Below are 18,964 nucleotides of genomic sequence, written 5' to 3' on the forward strand. Positions count from 1 at the left end.
AATATTCAAATAGCCACAAAATGTAAGGTTTGGGGAAGTGATGAGCATCCTCCCACATTTTAATTAGAAAATTTTACAATGTTACCATTCAACTATTTTTTATTTTCTATCATATAGAATTCTTCAAAAAGAATTTAAACTGAAAAAGATGTTATATTAGATCAATAATCTAAGAAAATAAAATCTACCATAAAAAAGATATTTTTTCTAATTCTCCAAGAAAGATATTTTAAAAGAAGAAAAGAAATCAAAGTGTTTTTTGAAGTTTCACTAAAAATAAATGGAAGAATCTTGGGATTTGAAGGACAAGGATGGGGAACATTCATGTAACTTAGCAACAAGAAAAATACAATAGTTCTGTCAAAGTTTAAAAAATAAGCCTTCAGCCAAGAGTAAAATTTTATATAGAGACAAACAGGCACAGACTTACTTAAAATAGCAGAAATGGTTCTGCTGTGTCATCAAAAGAGTCATCCTTTTTTTTGAGACTGCTGGAATCTTTCTCACAAGAGAGAGGTTTCCTGAATGAGTCTGTCGTTGAACCCAATAGAGGGCCAGGAGAGCCATCTGGCTGCAGTTTATCTTTTCTCTTAATGGAGAACTTACTCATTAATGTACAGGGAAATGATTCTGATGCTCCGGGCACTTAGAGAAACAAACTCTAGAATTTACTTTGCCAACAGGACTTTTAGCAGATGTTACTTCATTTGTTAAGTTGACAGCTTGTTTGCTTACACTGCCTCATACTGCTGATGTATTCACAGTGAATTTCGGGAGTTTGAGAATGGCTCCATCTGTGTGGAGTGTGACCCCCAGTGTGAGAAGATGGAAGATGGCATCCTCACATGCCATGGACCGGTAAGCCTGAAGACATGTACGGTTGTGTTGGCTTATTTAGTTTCATGTATGAATGTCTGTCAAGTCATTGCTTTATCACTTATCCATCCATTGAATAGGTATTTACAGCATGCTATGGGGAATCACATTCAACATTCTCCCCTCAAGAGGCTTACAGCTTAGTAGTAGAGATAAAGTATTTAAAACTTCAGTTTCTTAAATATTTATGTCCCAGATAATGTATTTAAAAAGAAGATATGGAGTTGTCCTTGAAGACTGCACAGGGCTGAAAAGAGAGATACACAAATAATTATTGAAGCAAAATAATTGATAAAATATGTATAAATTGTTATATGAATACATTTGAGGGAGAAACTAAATCTTTGAGATAGAAAGCCAAAGAAAAGTGATGTTTCAGCTATACTTTGAAGAAGAATCTGAAATGAGGAAGCATGTAAAGATACGGAAATGTGAAAGTTTATGTTGTTTGAGGTAAACTGTAACATGTTCATACCTGTGTTTAATCATTTAACTATAATGGCATTATGAAGGAAAATTGAAAAAAAGGAGGAAAACAAGCACTCATAAACTAAAATCTAAAGCTATGTGATAAGTACCATGGCCGAGAGAAAAACTGAACTATGATGATTGAAGGAGGGGCTATGGGATCAGGAAAGTCTTTATGGATAAGTTGACATTTATATAGTTTGAAGTTAGTCTTGTGGAGAAAATGATAATTATTTTCTAGACCTTCCTTTGGTTCCCATCTTTCTTAATAATGAGGCTTTTTCTTAATAATGAGGTCAGTATGAGTTTGTCATTCCAAAGTGTCATATTCATCCTTCTTTAGACAAATTTCCAGTTTATTTGTGTATTGAGTCATCATTCAGTAAATAACTTGGGGACCAACATTTGGGTGTAGCCAAGAGCTCAGCACTGCTCCATAAGAATTCATTTCAAATTTAAATAGTATTAATTTTTCTACCAGAGTGCTTATTCAGCACTTAATTAGCTTAGAAAAAACTTATCATTGAGCCCTCCAAACTCCATTAGGCCCCAATGAGCTGTTCTGGAACTTCTTCTAGAGAAGGATGTGGAAAACTTGGACAGTTCAGAGGACTACCACAAAGGATGATTAAGCTTGGAAAACCAGACCTCTGAGAAAAAGAAGTGGTGTGATTTGGCCTGAAGAACCAAAGTCTAAAAGACAATTTAATATGTAATGATCTCCAAGTAAGTATGCTAAGGGCATATGCAGCTATTTTCTTTTTACACTAAGGATAGTCATTTAAAATACAATTAATCTGCAGCATGAGAAATGTGGACTCTGTAAAGAATGTCAGGAAACACAGGAAAGTAAAATTCCATAATGGGTTTGTTAAAGTAAGTTGAGCTGTCTCTCTCTATGAGACTTCTCTAAAAACCAGCATATTTAGGAACCATACATCATAGAATGAAAAACAAAAAATCTCTTTCTGAGAAAGAGACTTTGAAAATGTACAATTACAATAACCAAGAATTTGGCCATCTCCTTTGAACAAGGCAAACCACAAGAGTAGTCCCATCTTTTTCAGTTCCTTATGCTGCCTCCTATGGTATAAAAGTATGCTAGTAAATAACTAGCTTATTGATTTCTTTGTTTTTACAGTCTATTTGATCATTCCTTTGTTCCTTAAAAGAATTGAGACGGTTTATAAAAATACACATTAAAAAGCCCTAAAAATTAATATTCTTGCAATTTTCAAAATTACTTGATAACCAAGAAAGAATGAAAAAACAGGTTTTTAGTGAAGACATTTTAATTCTGTAAGGACAACATTGTTGGGCCATATGCTTAAAATCACTATTCGGTGCTAAAATTGTAAATGAGTATGTCTAGAGATTAGAGAAGGCAATAAGTCAAAAGTAGAAAAAACTCCGTAAAGTTGAATCACTCATTTGTGTTAGATCAGAGCATGAAATCAAGAAAACTGACTTGATCAGTAAGCCTTAAAATGCTAAGCAGGTAAGAGCACAGTGTCTTTTAGGTTATGGTATCTGAAAAACTGCCAGGATTGAGCTCAAGCAATAGCCCAAACTTTGCTCCCTCTAGGGGGTTGCTTGTTTTCAACCTTTACAATTTATATTAGGTGTATGCCTGTTTCTGGGTCTACATGTTGTTTATCAAAACTAAAGACGGAAGTGGTTTTGTGTGCCAAGTAACCGGCATATATCACTTAGGATACCCAGGAGGTTCAGGAAACTTCTTCATGAGACTGATACAGTGATGAGATAGAGGAAGAAGTCATAAAGCTAACCGGAATTTCCACACCTGGTCTTATGATTTATTCTGCTGAAATCTCATTTTCTTGAACTGTTAATGTTTCCCTAATGATAAGAATTGATAAATATTTATATTTGTCAAACACTATTACCTCTGAAGCATACTATCACATTCTCCATTTAAAATATAAAGAAATTGAACCCATGGTAATGATTAGAAAGTTACTCCAAAAGTCAGCAAGTCAGTAAGATGCGGAGCTGGGACTCAACTATAGAAGTTCTGACTCCAAATTTCACACTCTTTTCATTTCACTATTTTTCCCTAGGCAACAATGTCCATAAAGTAATAAGGATAAAATGCTTTCTGGGAATATACATATGTAAAATGGATGGTATTATCCTATTTAAATGTGACAGACATTCAGGATAATCTTGAGAGGGGTGGGTTTGAAATAAAGCAAGCCTCTGCTTTTATATTCTCATCTGTCTTCTTTACTTTATTCTTTCTTTTTCTTTTCTTTTCTATCTTTTCTTTCCTTACAATTTTATCTTTTCTGACTCACTTTCACTATTACTGTATAGTCCTATCAAGAAAGATAAGGGAGGGAATGTAAGAACAAAAGAAAAGGACATAAAAGTCAAAGGAGACCAAAATATAAGCCACAGAGACAGCAAGAGAAGGGAGGGGTTAGGAGAAGGGAACTGATTTTTGGGGAGCAAGGGAAACTGATTTTTGTTAAAGCTAAAATAGCTGTTAAATCCAGGTTAATAGAGCTTGTGTTGCCACAACAAATAACCCCCATATTGCAGTAGCTTACAGAAAAATGTTTAAATCTTTTTCATGTAAAGTGCACTGCAGGTCTGGGGAACTTTCTAAGGCAGGACCCCCTCCCTGTGGTGGTCTGGCATTTCAGGATGCTTTGAAGTTATGGCATCTCTACATCTACGTGGGATCCCCACATCATGGCAGCTGGGAAAGAGAAGGCTGGAGAGTTTACCACTGGCAGTCTCATAAATTGCTTTTACTTAATTTCATTGTCCAAAGCGAGACACACACCTCCCCTCTAGTGGGAGGGAATTTCCATATTCTGTGAGGCTGGAAGTGGAAGAGAATTGGATACTGGTGAATAGTGGCTTTCTCTCTTACAGCGGCTACCAGAGAAAAACATCAATTGTCACTGAGAAAAATAAAATGAAATGTATCCCTCAGGATTTAGCCTATCCTTTAGTTTTCTGTCTAGATTACTGGGTCCAAGGGTAGCTTAAAATCAGAGATAAGGAAGAATGTTGCCTTCATCTCTCTTTTCTGTTGTTGCATTTATCAGTTCATTCGCTGTACCTAGCTTCTTAAAAGCTTTGGGAATATAATGATAAAAGAGTAAGTATTAGACAACATGTATTTCTTTAAATCTCTTTATTATGGAAATGAGATAGAGAATCAGACATTTCATTTCTTTTGAGATTTGTCAGAACATCTTTTAGTTATGTCAGCTCAGGACATTTGATTTCATATCATGATAATACAATTAAATAGTTAAGAGATGCTTTAAAAACAAGGAAGCACAAAAAAATTTATCCTATTAAAGTCTGCCTAAAGATTAAATGTGAATTTCATTTTAGTTTCATAAATTTTTTACATCTTCTGATTTTACCAGGACATTATTTTACATTAGAAGTATTTTATAGAAAAATAATTCCTAATTCTGACTACCACTGCCTAATTTACTCACAGTAAGTTTTATTCTTGTGTTCTGAAAGAAGACATCAGCATGTCTCTTGTCTTGTACAATGTCATACCACTGAGCATACTTGCACAGTAAATGATTTTGTATAATAGACAGTATTATGTGCTTAAGTACCCATGAGCAGGTGTTAAAATTGGAAACATGTGAAGTATTCTTTTTTGGTAGGAAATAAGTTGCCAGCAGCAAACTCTTCAGGTTGAATAGGGATTCTCTTTCACAGAATAAATAAGTATATATATATACACACATATATATGTACATACATATATATACACATATGTTTATATACATAAAAAAATATATATATATGAGATTTAGAAGTATGAGATTTAGATATACCTATAACTGTTTAGATAGATAGATAGATAATAGATATACTCTAAATCTCACTTCAAAATAGTAAGATAGGTGTTTGATTGAACCTCACCAGTCTCAGGATTTCCAGAAATCTCTTCCTGATTACCCTTTCTTCTTTGTGCTACTATTCTTCCTTAGCTGCCTTTATCTTTAAATTTTAAAGTATTATATTTCTTGATTTCCTGATGCCTTATATCACCACTTGCAATGTCTGGCTGCTTTTGGATTAGCATCCATAGAGAGATGTAACACACTGTCGTGAATAGACTGATCCCCACACGCCCTGTCTAATAAATAGCTCTGTAAAATGTTTGCTTGCTCGTCTCCCAAATACACATTGTTTATAATTATAAACTTAATATTAAATATTTCCCTCTATACTTAGTATATCTTATTTATCTAAATTATCTTCAATGTGACCTGTCCTAATTGTTAAACTATGTGGATATAAACAGATTTGGGGGAGAAAAGAGTCAAGGTAAGAAGTTCCAAGAAGTAGTCAAAGAAAAGAGGAATCCTAAGACAATTTGATGTTCAAAAAGGAGAACTAAAAGTAAATTTTGAGTAGGTAATATCATTATTTAAAAGACCTGAATGTGTAAATACATGGGCATCTTTTAAGGAAATAGTATTTTTCACCAAAATGTTCTCAATTTGATTTGAGAATGTACTACTTATCATTTCTTGCATGCTTACTATCCCCAGCACCAAGTCCAAATCATTTTTTTGGTACAATTTTTAGATGTTTAATATGAATTTAAGATTTTTACTTTTGTTATGACATTTAACTATGTTTACACATTACTGCTTACTATAATTATACATATTAGATATTATAAATTATAAACATAAATATATGAAGTGAGTTAGTTTTATTTAGATTTATCATGCTCATATTTATATCACCTTCATTCTTGAGTAAGTTTCTCTATATAACTTTCTTTTGTATGTACAAGTTCTTGATTTTTGCTCATCAGATTGTGCCTTTATTGTGCTCTCAGTATTGTACTGTTATTTGCTAAAATCCCTATTAATAGACATGATATGATTTTTAGCATTATCATAAGCTGATATGAGTTGGAGAGTAACTTAGAAATTAACCTTTATTTGCCTAAACTACCTAATTCCTGATAACTCAACTATAGAAAAAATTTAAATTCATTGTTCAAATAGTCATGGTACTACAAAGGAAAGTTTACGTCTCACTTGTATATGAAATTCAGTGTTACCTAGTTCCTATCATTTCCTTATTTTCATTAACTACTTAGTAAGAATTTTCACATATTCCCAGTGGTTGTGATAAAATATTTCCAGGAATAATGTGTTGTTATCAAATATCGTTGCACTGTAATCTCACTAGGAATAAATGACAGAAAGAAAATGCTGATGTCCTTCTGGAAAAATCACTGGGCAATTTTGCTGATCAGAAAGCTACAATAGCAGCGTCCCCATTTGTACTTCTGAAAATGCTCTTCAGTTCTCTAGAGGAAGATTGGCTACCCACTGAAGTCTCAGTAACTAAACCAGATAAATACATTCCAGAGGAAATGGCACCCATTTTTCTTCCTCTATTTTTTTTTTTTTCACACTTCAGGGACCTGACAACTGTACAAAGTGCTCCCATTTTAAGGATGGCCCGAACTGTGTGGAAAAATGTCCAGATGGCTTACAGGGGGCAAACAGTTTCATTTTCAAGTATGCTGATCAGGATCGGGAGTGCCACCCATGCCATCCAAACTGCACCCAAGGGTAAGCAACTTTACTGGTCCAAAGCTTAAACATGTGTTTATTACTAATCAAGAGGTGCATACATGCATTTTATCCCTGACACAGTCTACTGAATACATAATATTCTTATGCAAAATCCTATTCGTGTTTATATAATGTGTTGATTTTAAGAGAACTCCTTTCTATAAGAATGCTTTATGGAATCGAATTTATACCCTCTAAAATAGTTCTGTTGGAACATTTTCCTGTCACTTCTATTGACACCTTCATGAAGCTGGTATCAGGTATACTTTGTATGGAGTGTAGAAATTCTTCCAAATTTTACTGAGGATTAAAGATATCAGAAAAGACAAGTAATTGTACTTTTGAGATTCACGCTTAATAAATCTTTAACAGAGATTTTCTGTTTCTTTGTTGTTACAATCAGCTTAAAGTGAAGGTCTCTTTTTGATAAATGCTGCCTTGTATTACTCCTTCAGCAAAATATAAGCAAATGCAGTGATGGTAAAAAAAAAAAAAAAAAAGAACCTAGTGATATGTATTTTAATAAAAATACAAGTACATTTTGTGAAAGTGATTCTATTATAGGTTAACCTACAACCTAGTGTTTCTTCAACCGATATAGGACAATTCAAGGATGGGTACACATTTTTCTACTTTTCAAAAGGATGCATTGTAAAATGAATAATTATTAGACTACTTTTGATACTGATAACAGTTGAGTAACAAAGACATTACAGAAAGAAGAAAAGCACTGAACTATAAAAGAAATAATGTCACTTCATCGAACAAATCCCCACAACTATTTCTTTAAAAGACAGCAACTCTCTTTTAATCAGGACTTTTCCTTCTCTTTCCTGTAGAAGGAGAATAAATTTAGAATCAAGGGCAGTTTCACATGCTCTGTCCTCCTTCTGTCCAAAAAACCTTTTCTCCATTGTGAGTGCCCACACACATGTGCACACACACATACAAACCCACAGAGACACTTGTGGAGAATCATCTTGGGTGCTTTAGATCTGGCAGGAAAGTATGAGATTCCATAAAGAGATTTTCTGCCAGAGTAAGGGCTGGCTGTTAGGGGATATTCAAGAAGTTAAGCAAGCCACATCATTTTCTGCCAAGAGGACATCAATTTGCAGATGCTGCTACAATTTCCTGCAGGTCAAGAAATCAGCTTAATTCACTCTGTGAAGTGGCAGATCTTCAAAAGGTAAAGTAATATGCTGCCATTCAAATGCAGCTTGGAAGAGCTAATGCCACCTCACTGGTTTGAGGATACTGAAATAGACACTCTGCTTCAAGGAAATTAGAAAGAATAAGCTGCTCCCCTGGTGAGTTTTGGGCACACTTCAGTTAAGGGTATTTCATGAAGATACTGGTATTGCTGGAGCAGAAGGGTCAGCAACAGAAAGGGAAAACGTTGCCTGCTAAAATAATCATCCACAAGAGGGTTTTATTGTTTTGCATCTAAAATTAAACAAACATTATTCAATGTAATGTTGATGTCAACAGCTGTTGCCATTCAAAATGAGACCTTTTGCTGTTTTTGCAAATCTAATTACAACAAAGCCATTAGGGAAATGAAAGTGAGATCACAGAGCCGTACATAGTCTGGATGTGTGGCTGGTGTGTCTTCCTCTCATTCCTTTTAAATCATGATTATATAATAAAAGAAAAGATATATAGTGGGGGGAAAGTAGAAGGAGGGACAACGAATAGATCAATTTACCACAGTAACAAAAGTTGGATGTCAACCAAAAGGGAGGATGAAGGTGTAACAGGAAACAAACCTGACCAGATCACTTGGGAACCCTACTAAATAAAATGATGACTTTAAATTCACTGGTGCAGAATGATGGTGAGACAGAATTTGACTAGTGTACTCCCTGGCATCTTCTAAGGTAAATGGATTCTGTAATGACTGACTTAATCCTGTCAGTTTCTTGTCTTTGTTTTCATTTATCTTCCTGCCATCCTTTTTCTAACAGCATCCACATTGTCCAGGTTCACTCACTTCCTAAGAGTTCTGTGGTCTCAGCCTCAGAATGGAATTTAGGATTTGGGCATTTCTAAATGCTTAAGCCCTCCTCTGTACACTACTGCAGTGCAACACTGTGCTTTGAGATTCTTTTAATGAAGCAATGAGGTGCTCTATGCATTCAGTCCCTTCCTTTCAAATTGAGCATGTAGAGATAGAATCTTTCCCTAGGAAGATCATAGGGGCAGTAGGGATGATGGGACAAGTGACTATTTTTATTCCTAAACATACATAATAAATGACCTATCAGTAAGTGTGAGCTCACCATGCCAGCTCCACTTTGGAAAACAGCTTTTCTTTTATATGCCAATATTATGTCAGCTGGATAATTCAGGAACCAAGTTAATGGAAATAGTCTTTCAAATCATTTTTCAGAAGGAAGTTCTTACTTTGAATATTGTTTAATGATCATCTGAAAGTAAAATTATCATGTAATACCTTAAAAGCCCTTTTACCACTCTAAAAGTACATTAAATGTATTGACTCTAATAAGTTCTTTAGATGTTTTTGAAATAGGTGATCCATTTAGCTAGTACCTATCAGGAGAGTCTCACTAATATTCCTAGAGGAAAAAAAAATAACATTGTCTCTTCTTGCCTTGACTAGAGAACTTTTATTTTAGCAGCCTTTCTCATTTCATTCATTCTTCAACTTTGTTATATTGAACACCTGTTGTGTATCAGATACAGTGATAGCTAAGTTCAGAAATAAGCAAAACACAGCTCTTGATCACTAGGAAGTCACAGTCCAGTGAATTTTTATTCTTACAATTTATATCCTTTCATCAGAGATCTCTGTGTATTTTGAAATGATTAGCAAGAATTTAAAACTTAGAAATGATATTCATATTTGAAATTAGCAAGCTAGAAATTTTAAAAGAGGACATGTAAACTAAATTTAGTGTGCAGTTGAGTAGTCGTAAGGGCAAAGATCATAGTTTCTTTACTAATATCACTTACGTCCATGATGAATGTCAATTTAATTTTTGTTTGGAGACGTGAACTGGGATTTTTTTTTTTTTTCTTCTTTGCGGTAAGCAGGCCTCTCACTGCTATGGCCTCTCCCGTTGCGGAGCACAGGCTCCGGACGCGCAGGCCCAGTGGCCATGGCTCATGGGCCCAGCCGCCCCACGGCATGTGGGATCCTCCCAGACCGGGGCAGGAACCCGTGTCCCCTGCATCGGCAGGCGGACTCTCAACCACTGCGTCACCAGGGGAGCCCTGGGATATTTATTTTTAATAGGGCATCTCTAAAAAATTCATTAAAAGTTTTTAGTAACATTAGAATCATGATTTGATACTATTAAATTTTCTATATGCCTTAATATTTTTCTTATCAATTCTTTTTATATTTTTAAATGTATGTAATGAAAGAATTTCCATTGCTGGAGAGAACAAAAGAAGGGCTGCTTGTGGAATTATTGTCGATAACTTCTGTAATGAAATTTTAAAATATTTTTCCATTTTAATTTCAAAATTCAGAGAAGATTTTGTCAAAATATCTCAACTATGTTACTTGTATGGGTATATCAAGGTGTTCATAAATCAGTAAGTACAAGCAAATGTTAAACACAGCTCAATATTTGGAATTCCAGTTTTTTTAATATATTAACATGTTACAGTTTTTCTTTCTGAACTTTCTGTAAAGTTTCTACTTTAGGACACTAATTATCTAGAGAATTGTATTATTTCACATCTTTATTCAGTCTCTTATTTAGGATTTTGACTCTTCAAAAGTTTAATGTTTCCATTATTCTTTGATTTTCCTGAATCTACATAAATTGCATGTGCTAATTATTTGCTTATGTCAAGTACAAAGAGTTGAAATAAAATATACATCTTTAAATACACAGTGATTTGTATTTAGAAAAAATGGGACCACACTCTTATTCTGTCTTCCATTCTTGTTTTATCCTCAACTTATAAATACCTTTAAATCTCAAATATCCTACAAAATCTCCTAGACAAACTTTCTTGACCTCACACCCCACCCCCTCAGTAGCTCTTCCCTTTTCCCTTGCTTCTATTCTCTTATTTGCAATTTGCTTCTCAACTCACAGCAACCTAAATTCTAGTGACCTTGACTATGACAACTAACATACTCTTAGTAGTTCTTTTAATAGACCTCTCTTGCACTTGACAACGATCGATGATCATCCATTTCCTGAAGTTTTTTCATGATTTGGCTTCCATGACACTGCAATTAATTGATTTTACTCAAACATATTTTCCTATGTTTCTGGCTTATGAGCTCATCTTATGTCATTTACTAATTATTGGAGTTTCAGTCTCAGTCTCTGCTTTTCTCACTTTATAGATCCTTCTTCAGCCATCACATCCTCTTACATGATTTCAGCCTTCTCCTGTATGATGTTTCAAAACTGGATCATTGTACCTGTGCCTCCTGCTTCCCTATCCTCCCCCCCACACCGTCCCCTCCACCAGACTCATCTTTCCAGATGCTGAGGAACATTTCTACCTGGATGTAGGAAAACCACACTAAACTTTAGATACCTAAGACTGAAACAAACTATCAACCCTGCTTCCGGAACACACACACACACACAGAGGAAGGTATTCCTCCTCTTGCATTCTCTCACTGATGGTACCACTATTCTCAGTATGAGTCATCTTTAACTCCTCTGATCTTTCCTCTTCCATCATCAAATCAGCCACCAACTACTGTTTTTTTTTTTTTTTTTTCCGCATACGTTTCAAGGTATTCCTTAAATCCAACTCTGCCTCTATCCTAGTTACTGTTTCCCTAGTTTAATCCTTCATCATCTCTTACAGAGACTAAAACAGTCTCTGTGCCAAAGGAATCTGTCTGGCTCCCAGCTGACTAGCCTTCAGTGGGCAAATAGATCAATGTATAATACACATCTAGCAATTTCACAACTTCTTTAAAACCCTGCAGTGGTTTCCCATTGTTTGTTCCTAAGCAGGCAGTCTTCAGTTCTGGTTCCTTTCTAGTGATCTAGCTTCTTTTTTTCCTTCTCCCTGTTGCCTCATATGTTGTTCTCTAACTATTCAGAATTATTTGTAGCTGTTCGTATACTCTCTACCCTTCCTCAGATCGATGCTTTTGCTCCTGCTGTTTCTTACCCCTTAGAAATTATTGCCACACCAATCCTGGTTATCAGGACTCTGAACTCTGAACTTCAGTTTTCTAACTTCTCCGAGGGTGTGACCCCAACCTTCTGAAACTCTGTGTCCCTCCTCCACACTCTCCTAAGTCACTGGTTCGTGTTCCTCATTATATTTATCATATTGTACAATACACATATGTTTATGCATCTGTCTCCTTCATTAAAGTTTGAGCTCATTAAAAATAGGAAAATGTCTAATTCATCTTTTTTCTCCCCCCAGCTCCTAGAATAGTAGGAACACTTAGTAGGCATGTGACGGAGTTTTTTTTTTTTTTTAATGGATGAATGAAGATCTTTCATTATTCACTCTTTAACTTTCCCCTCAAGTTAAAGCTTACTTTCAAATACATTTATCTTACAAAGGTTATAATAAATACAGATTACAAACTAACCATAGCTTTCAGATTATCATTTGGAAGTAAGAAGTAGACTATTAATTTTACAAAAATGCCACTACTGTATTTTAAGAAAGCATTTTGAAGAAGGTATAACTGGAAACTAGAAAAAAATAAGTCCTTTGGAATAGAAGAAAACCATATAAGACAATTTGCAAACTTTTATACAAATTGTTTTTTATTTTTAGAAATGGTTTTGATTATGAATTTTGGAACCAATTCAATGCTATGTGCTCTATATTTTTATTTAAATTTCTTATTTGCTTTTTTTTAAAAGCCTTTTTCACAGTGTATTTCATGTATTTCTGTACATTAATATTTTTCTAAGCCACTCAAAGCCAATCCTCAAAAGAAAAATAATTTTCCACCTAGTAGGAATATTATAACTGATACTGATGAAGGAGGAAAATAGTGACTTAATTATTATTATACATAGTTATATTTATTTACGTGTTACAGAGTTTTCTCTGTATATAATGGACAGTCTGGCCTTATACAAGAGCACCTTATTACTTCATTACATAATGATTTTAACTTCAACTTCTTTTTCAGTTTTAGAAATTAGAATTTGGAAAAAATATTACCAGAAGAATTAGACAGTTCAATAAATCACAGCTGTACAAGGAATTGATACTGCACTGCAGCTATATGTGTTTAATGAGAGAAAAGGGAAAGAAATACAATTCAAATTTATTGGTAGATGGAAGAAATATTTCTGTAATACTTCAAAATCAGAATTCTGTGTACTTATATAATTTTACTTAAATGTTAACCTCTGTGGATTCTTTACTTACCTGAGTCTCAAGTTATTCATTTCCTTGGGGAGTATTTACTTATTTTTTATTGTTTGAGTTAGATATTATGGCAGTTTAAAAACCTGTTTTCACTTGACTGTTATGGCACTGCTTTTTTAAAAGCAAGTATCAAGATAAACTGCAGTATGGTGAAACCAGTTAATTTGCTTGTTAAATGAATTCATGTTTAAAGATAAGTATGTTTTAAAGACAGTCACAACCAAGGAATGGAACAATGTGATTGTGTAAAGTATCCGTGAGAATAACGTTAAAGCACATTAACTCATTTTCTGCTAAAATCAATCTTTAATAATGAATATTAAGCATCAGTTTATTATATTATATTGAATAGCTCATGTTTTCTTTTTTATTGATTCTGTTTTTCACTTCAGCTTAAAGCCTTTTAGAAGAAACTGTATACATGAAACCGATTATAGCCATTGAAATATCAAGTTATTCATCAAGACATAATATCACCAATGATTCAAATGAATGTAGAGTATTAGAAATGAGCAATATGTGCTTGGAAATTATCCACAGAAACAGAGTACAGTTTCCTTTACTGTGGACTTGTTTCTTTGCATTCCATTTGTGTAGTATTTACAATTTATTTCTGGGTATCCATCAAGTACAGTAACCTTCTCACTAGCTTTAAATTCATGATATTCAGAAATTGTCTATTAACAATAATTAAGAGTTTGACACCATCAGTATTTGTCTTATATCTTCTGTTTAAAAATGACTAATTTTTCTTTCCTTGTATTTTTAAAATTTGGATCTTCTGCAGGTGCATAGGCTCAAGTATTGAAGACTGCATCGGCCTGATGGATAGGTACTTGGTGTGCTTGCTTCCCATGTTCTTCCTCCAAGGCTCCATGTGTGAGCACTGGTGCATGTGTGTGCATGCCACTGTGAATGGAGAATGATGTTTTCTGTTCTGTAATTGCCTGCAGGTGTAGCGGTCCTACTAGTCATGACTGCATTTACTACCTTTGGACGGGCCATTCCACTTTACCACAACATGCTAGGTAACATCTACCATGTTTCCATTTTGTCACTCAAATCCTTTCCCAGTTATCATGGATAAAAAAGTACTAACCAGCTGGGTGAAATTTATAATACGTTAAATCAGGGAGTTGTGAAAGAGGCATGTAACCCTTTACTTTTCAAGCCACATTTCTTACCTCTTCTTCCTTTTTCATTATGACTATAGAATCCAAATTAGTAATATCACTGATTTTTAATTTTGTAAAATTTAAACAATATTTTAAATATTAATCTAGAGCTTTAATAGTATTTATGTTCTTAATTATGTAGATGACTGCAAAAAATATTTTTAAGAGTGTAATTTGCAGAATTTGCAGGTGTTTGTTACTTGATTCAATTTCTGATTTTATGTTATTTTGAACTGGTTGGTATATTCCCTAGGCATAAGAATTACTATAGGCTAAAGGCAGTGTAGAAAATATTTTGTGCAGGTGAAATTACAAGTTAGAATTAAAAAACAAAATATTTCACTAATGTTTATACAAAAACCTATACATAAATGTTTGTAGTGGTTTTATTCAAAATCACCAGAACCTGGAAATTACTCAAATGTTTTTTAACTGTGGTATATCTATACATTGTAACATTACTCAGCAACAGAACGGAACAAACTGCTGACTTACACAAAACATGTATGGATCTCAAAAACATTAAGCTAAGTGTAGTGTTAGATTGTTTATTTGAGATTTTTCTTGTTTCTTGATGTAAGATTGTATTGCTATAAACATCCCTCTTAGAAATGCTTTTGCTGTGTCCCATAGGTTTTGAGCCATCGTATTTTCATTGTCATTTGTTTCTGTGTATTTTTTTATTTCTTCTTTGATTTCTTCAGTGATCTCTTGGTTATTTAGTAGCACACTATTTAGCTTCCATGTATTTGTGTTTTTTACAGTTTTTTTCCTGTAATTGGTTTCCAATCTCATAGCGTTGTGGGCAGAAAAGATGCTTGATACAGTATCAATTTTCTTAAATTTACTGAGTCTTGATTTGTGACCCAAGATGTGATCTATCCTGGAGAATGTTCCATGTGCACTTGAGAAGAAAGTGTATTCTGCCACTTTTGGGTGGAATGTTCTATAAATATCAAATAGATCTATCTGGTCTATTGTGTCATTTAAAGCTTGTGTTTCCTTATTAATTTTCTGTTTGGATGATCTGTCCATTGGTGTAAGTGGTGTGTTAAAGTCCCCTACTATTATTGTGTTACTGTCGATTTCTCCTTTCATGGTTGTTAGCATTTGCCTTATGTATTGATATGCTCCTATGTTGGGTGCATAAGCATTTATAATTGTTATATCTTCTTCTTGGATTGATCCTTTGATCATTATGCAGTGTCCCTCCTTATCTCTTGTAACAGTCTTTATTTTAAAGTCCATTTTACCTGATACAAGTATTGCTACTCCAGCTTTCTTCTGATTTCCATTTGCATGGAATATCTTTTTTCCATCCCCTCACTTTCAGTCTGTATGTGTCCCTAGGTGTGAAGTGGGTCTCTTGTAGACAGCATATATATGGGTCTTGTTTTTGTATCCATTCAGCCGGTCTGTGTCTTTTGGTTGGGGCATTTAATCCATTTATATTTAAGGTTATTATTGATATGCATGTCCCTCTTACCATTTTCTTAATTGTTCTGGGTTTGTTTTTGTGGGTCTTTTTCTTCTCTTGTGTTTCCTACCTAGAGAAGTTTCTTTAGCATTTGTGGTAAAGCTGGTTTGGTGGTGCTAAATTCTCTTAGCTTTCACTTGTCTGATGACTTCTTCATCGAATCTGAATGAGATCCTTGCTGGTTAGAGTAATCTTGGTTGTAGCTTTTTCCCTTTCATCACTTTAATTATATCCTGCCACTCCCTTCTGGCTTGCAGAGTTTCTGCTGAAAAATCAGCTGATAACCTTATGGGGATTCCTTTGTATGTTATATTTTGTTTTTCCCTCACTGCTTTTAATATTTTTTTCTTTGAATTTAATTTTTGTTAGTTTGATTAATATGTGTCTCGGTGTGTTTTTCCTAGAGTTTATCTGTATGGGACTCTCTGTGCTTCCTGGACTTGGGTGGCTATTTCCTTTCCCATGTTAGGGAAATTTTCCACTGTAATCTCTTCAACTATTTTCTCAGACCCTTTCTTTTTCTCTTCTTCTTCTGGGACCCCTATAATTCAAATGTTGGTGCATTTAGTGTTGTCCCAGAGGTCTCTGAGACTGTCCTCAATTCTTTTCATTCCTTTTTCTTTATTCTGCTCCTTGGCAGTTATTTCCACCATTTTGTCTTCCAGCTCACTTATTAGTTCTTCTGCCTCAGTTATTCTATTATTGATTCCTTCTAGTGTATTTTTCATTTCCGTTATTGTGTTGTTCATCTCTGTTTGTTTGTTCTGTAGTTCATCTAGATTTTTGTTAAACATTTCTTGTATTTTCTCAGTGCATGCCTGCATTCCATTTCCAAGATTCTGGGTCTTCTTTACTATCATTACTCTGAATTCTTTTTCAGGTAGACTGCCTATTTCCTCTTCATTTATTTGGTCTTGTAGGTTTTTACCTTGCTCCTTCATCTGTGACATATTTTTTTGCCATCTCATTTTTTTTTTTGAATGAGTGAGATTGTGTTCTGTCTTACTGGTTGTTTGGCCTGAGGCTTCCAACACTGGGGTTTGTAGGCTGTTGGGTAGAGCTGGGTCTTGGTGCTGAGATGAGTAAATCCATGAGACCTCACTCCAATGAATATTCCCTGGGGTCTGAGGTTCTCTGTGAGGCCAGTCGTTCAGACTCGGAGCTTCCAGTGCAGGAACTTCAGCCTGACCCCAGGCTCGTGAACCAATATCCCACAAGCCGCCTGAGGCAGCAAAAGAAAAAAAAAACAAAAGGCAGTAACAAAGTAAAAAATAAAATTAGACTAGGAAACTAACAGATAGGTTAGGAAGAATATAAAAATAAGTGGGAATGTAAATTGATACAACCACTATGGGAAAAAGTATGGAGGTCCTTAAAAAACTAAAAATAGAACTACCATATGACCCAGCAATCCCACTACTGGACATATATCCTAAGAAAACCATAATTCAAAAAGAGACATGTACCACAATGTTCATTGCAGCACTATTTACAATAGCCAGGACATGGTACCAGCCTAAATGTCCATCAACAGATGAATGGATAAAGAAGATGTGGCACATATATACAATGGAATATTACTCAGCCATAAAAAGAAATGAAATTGAGTTATTTGTAGTGAGGTGGATGGACCTAGAGTCTGTCATACAGAGTGAAGTAAGTCAGAAAGAGAAAAACAAGTACTGTATGCTAACACATATGTATGGAATCTAAAAAAAAAAAAAAAAAGGGTACTGATGAACCTAGTTTCAGGGCAGGAATAAAGAGGTAGACATAGAAAATGGACATGAGGACATGGGGTGGGAGGGCAAAGCTGGGGCGAAGTGAGAGTAGCAGGGACATATATACACTACCATGTAAAATATTTAGCTAGTGGGAAGCAGCAGCATGGCACAGGAGATCAGCTTGGTGCTTTGCCACAACCTAGAGGGGTGGGATAGGGAGGGTGGGAGGGAGGCTCAAGAGGGAAGCAATATGGGGACATGTGTATGCATATGGCTGATTCACTTTGTTATGCAACATTAACTAACACAGTGTTATGAAGCAATTATACTCCAATAAAGATCTATTAAAAATAAAAACATTAAGCTAAATGAAAGACGCTAGGCTTAAAAGGATACATAGTATAGAATTCCATTTATAAGGCATTCTTGGAAAGGAAGAACTATGGAGACAGAAGTCGATCAGTATTGCCAGGAACTGGGAGTTGGGAGATGAGTTGGACAACAAAAGGTCATAAGGAAATTTGAGGAGATGAAGGAACTGTTCTGTATCTTGATAGTGGTGACGGTTGCACAAATGTATGGGCTTGTCAAAAATGGTCATTCAGTTTAAAAAAATGAATTGTACTGTATATAAATTATACCTCAATAAATTTGACTTTTAAAACACCTCATATTTAGGAAAATAGTAACTTTACAATGTTATGTGGAAATATTGTTAGCTTTCTTTATGAAACAAGTTAATTGTATCTTTTGGAAGAGAGAAAGTAGTACTAAATTACAATTAGCAAAGCAACTGTTTTGGATAAAGCACTGCCTTTTCATGTAAAGTTTTGATTGAAATATAACATATATAGTGTAAAAATACATAAAACATAAGTGTAAAGCTCAGTGAATTTCTCCAAATGAAACATTTATGTAATCATCAGCCAGATCAAGAAACAGAATAGTATCAGAATGAGAAACACTTCTTGTGCTCCATTCTGAGGGTAACAACTGCCTTGAATGCTAACAACATAGGTCAGTTTGCCTGTTTTTGTACTTGTATAAATTGAATCATACACTATGTCCTCTTTACATCTGGCTTCTTTTGCTAAATATTATATTTATGAAATTCATCTGTCATGTAATTTAGTTGTAGTTTTTTTTTCAGTTATATGGTATTTTGCCTTTAAATGTTTTTAAAACAGTCAAATGAGTGATATGTCTTATTAACAAATTATTTTAATGAAGTAAATAGAGAATTAAACTCTAAAAAAAAAAAGAATGTGATAGAGTTAATTG

The 18,964-nt window shown here is 34.4% G+C and overlaps 1 protein-coding gene across 1 annotated transcript in view; it reads left to right on the top strand.

Moving 5' to 3' along the window:
• ERBB4 (erb-b2 receptor tyrosine kinase 4) overlaps positions 1-18,964 on the top strand; it is a 1,100,940-nt gene that overhangs the window by 829,568 nt on the left and 252,408 nt on the right. The window contains exons 14-16 of the mRNA XM_024763203.1: positions 765-858; positions 6,796-6,950; positions 14,261-14,335. Of these exons, the coding sequence (XP_024618971.1) occupies positions 765-858; positions 6,796-6,950; positions 14,261-14,335 (324 nt within the window). The remainder of the gene's footprint in view (positions 1-764; positions 859-6,795; positions 6,951-14,260; positions 14,336-18,964) is intronic.

The sequence above is a fragment of the Neophocaena asiaeorientalis genome, unplaced genomic scaffold (genome assembly GCF_003031525.2).
Source record: "Neophocaena asiaeorientalis asiaeorientalis breed wild unplaced genomic scaffold, Neophocaena_asiaeorientalis_V1.1 scaffold86, whole genome shotgun sequence".
Classification (NCBI taxonomy): domain Eukaryota; kingdom Metazoa; phylum Chordata; class Mammalia; order Artiodactyla; family Phocoenidae; genus Neophocaena; species Neophocaena asiaeorientalis.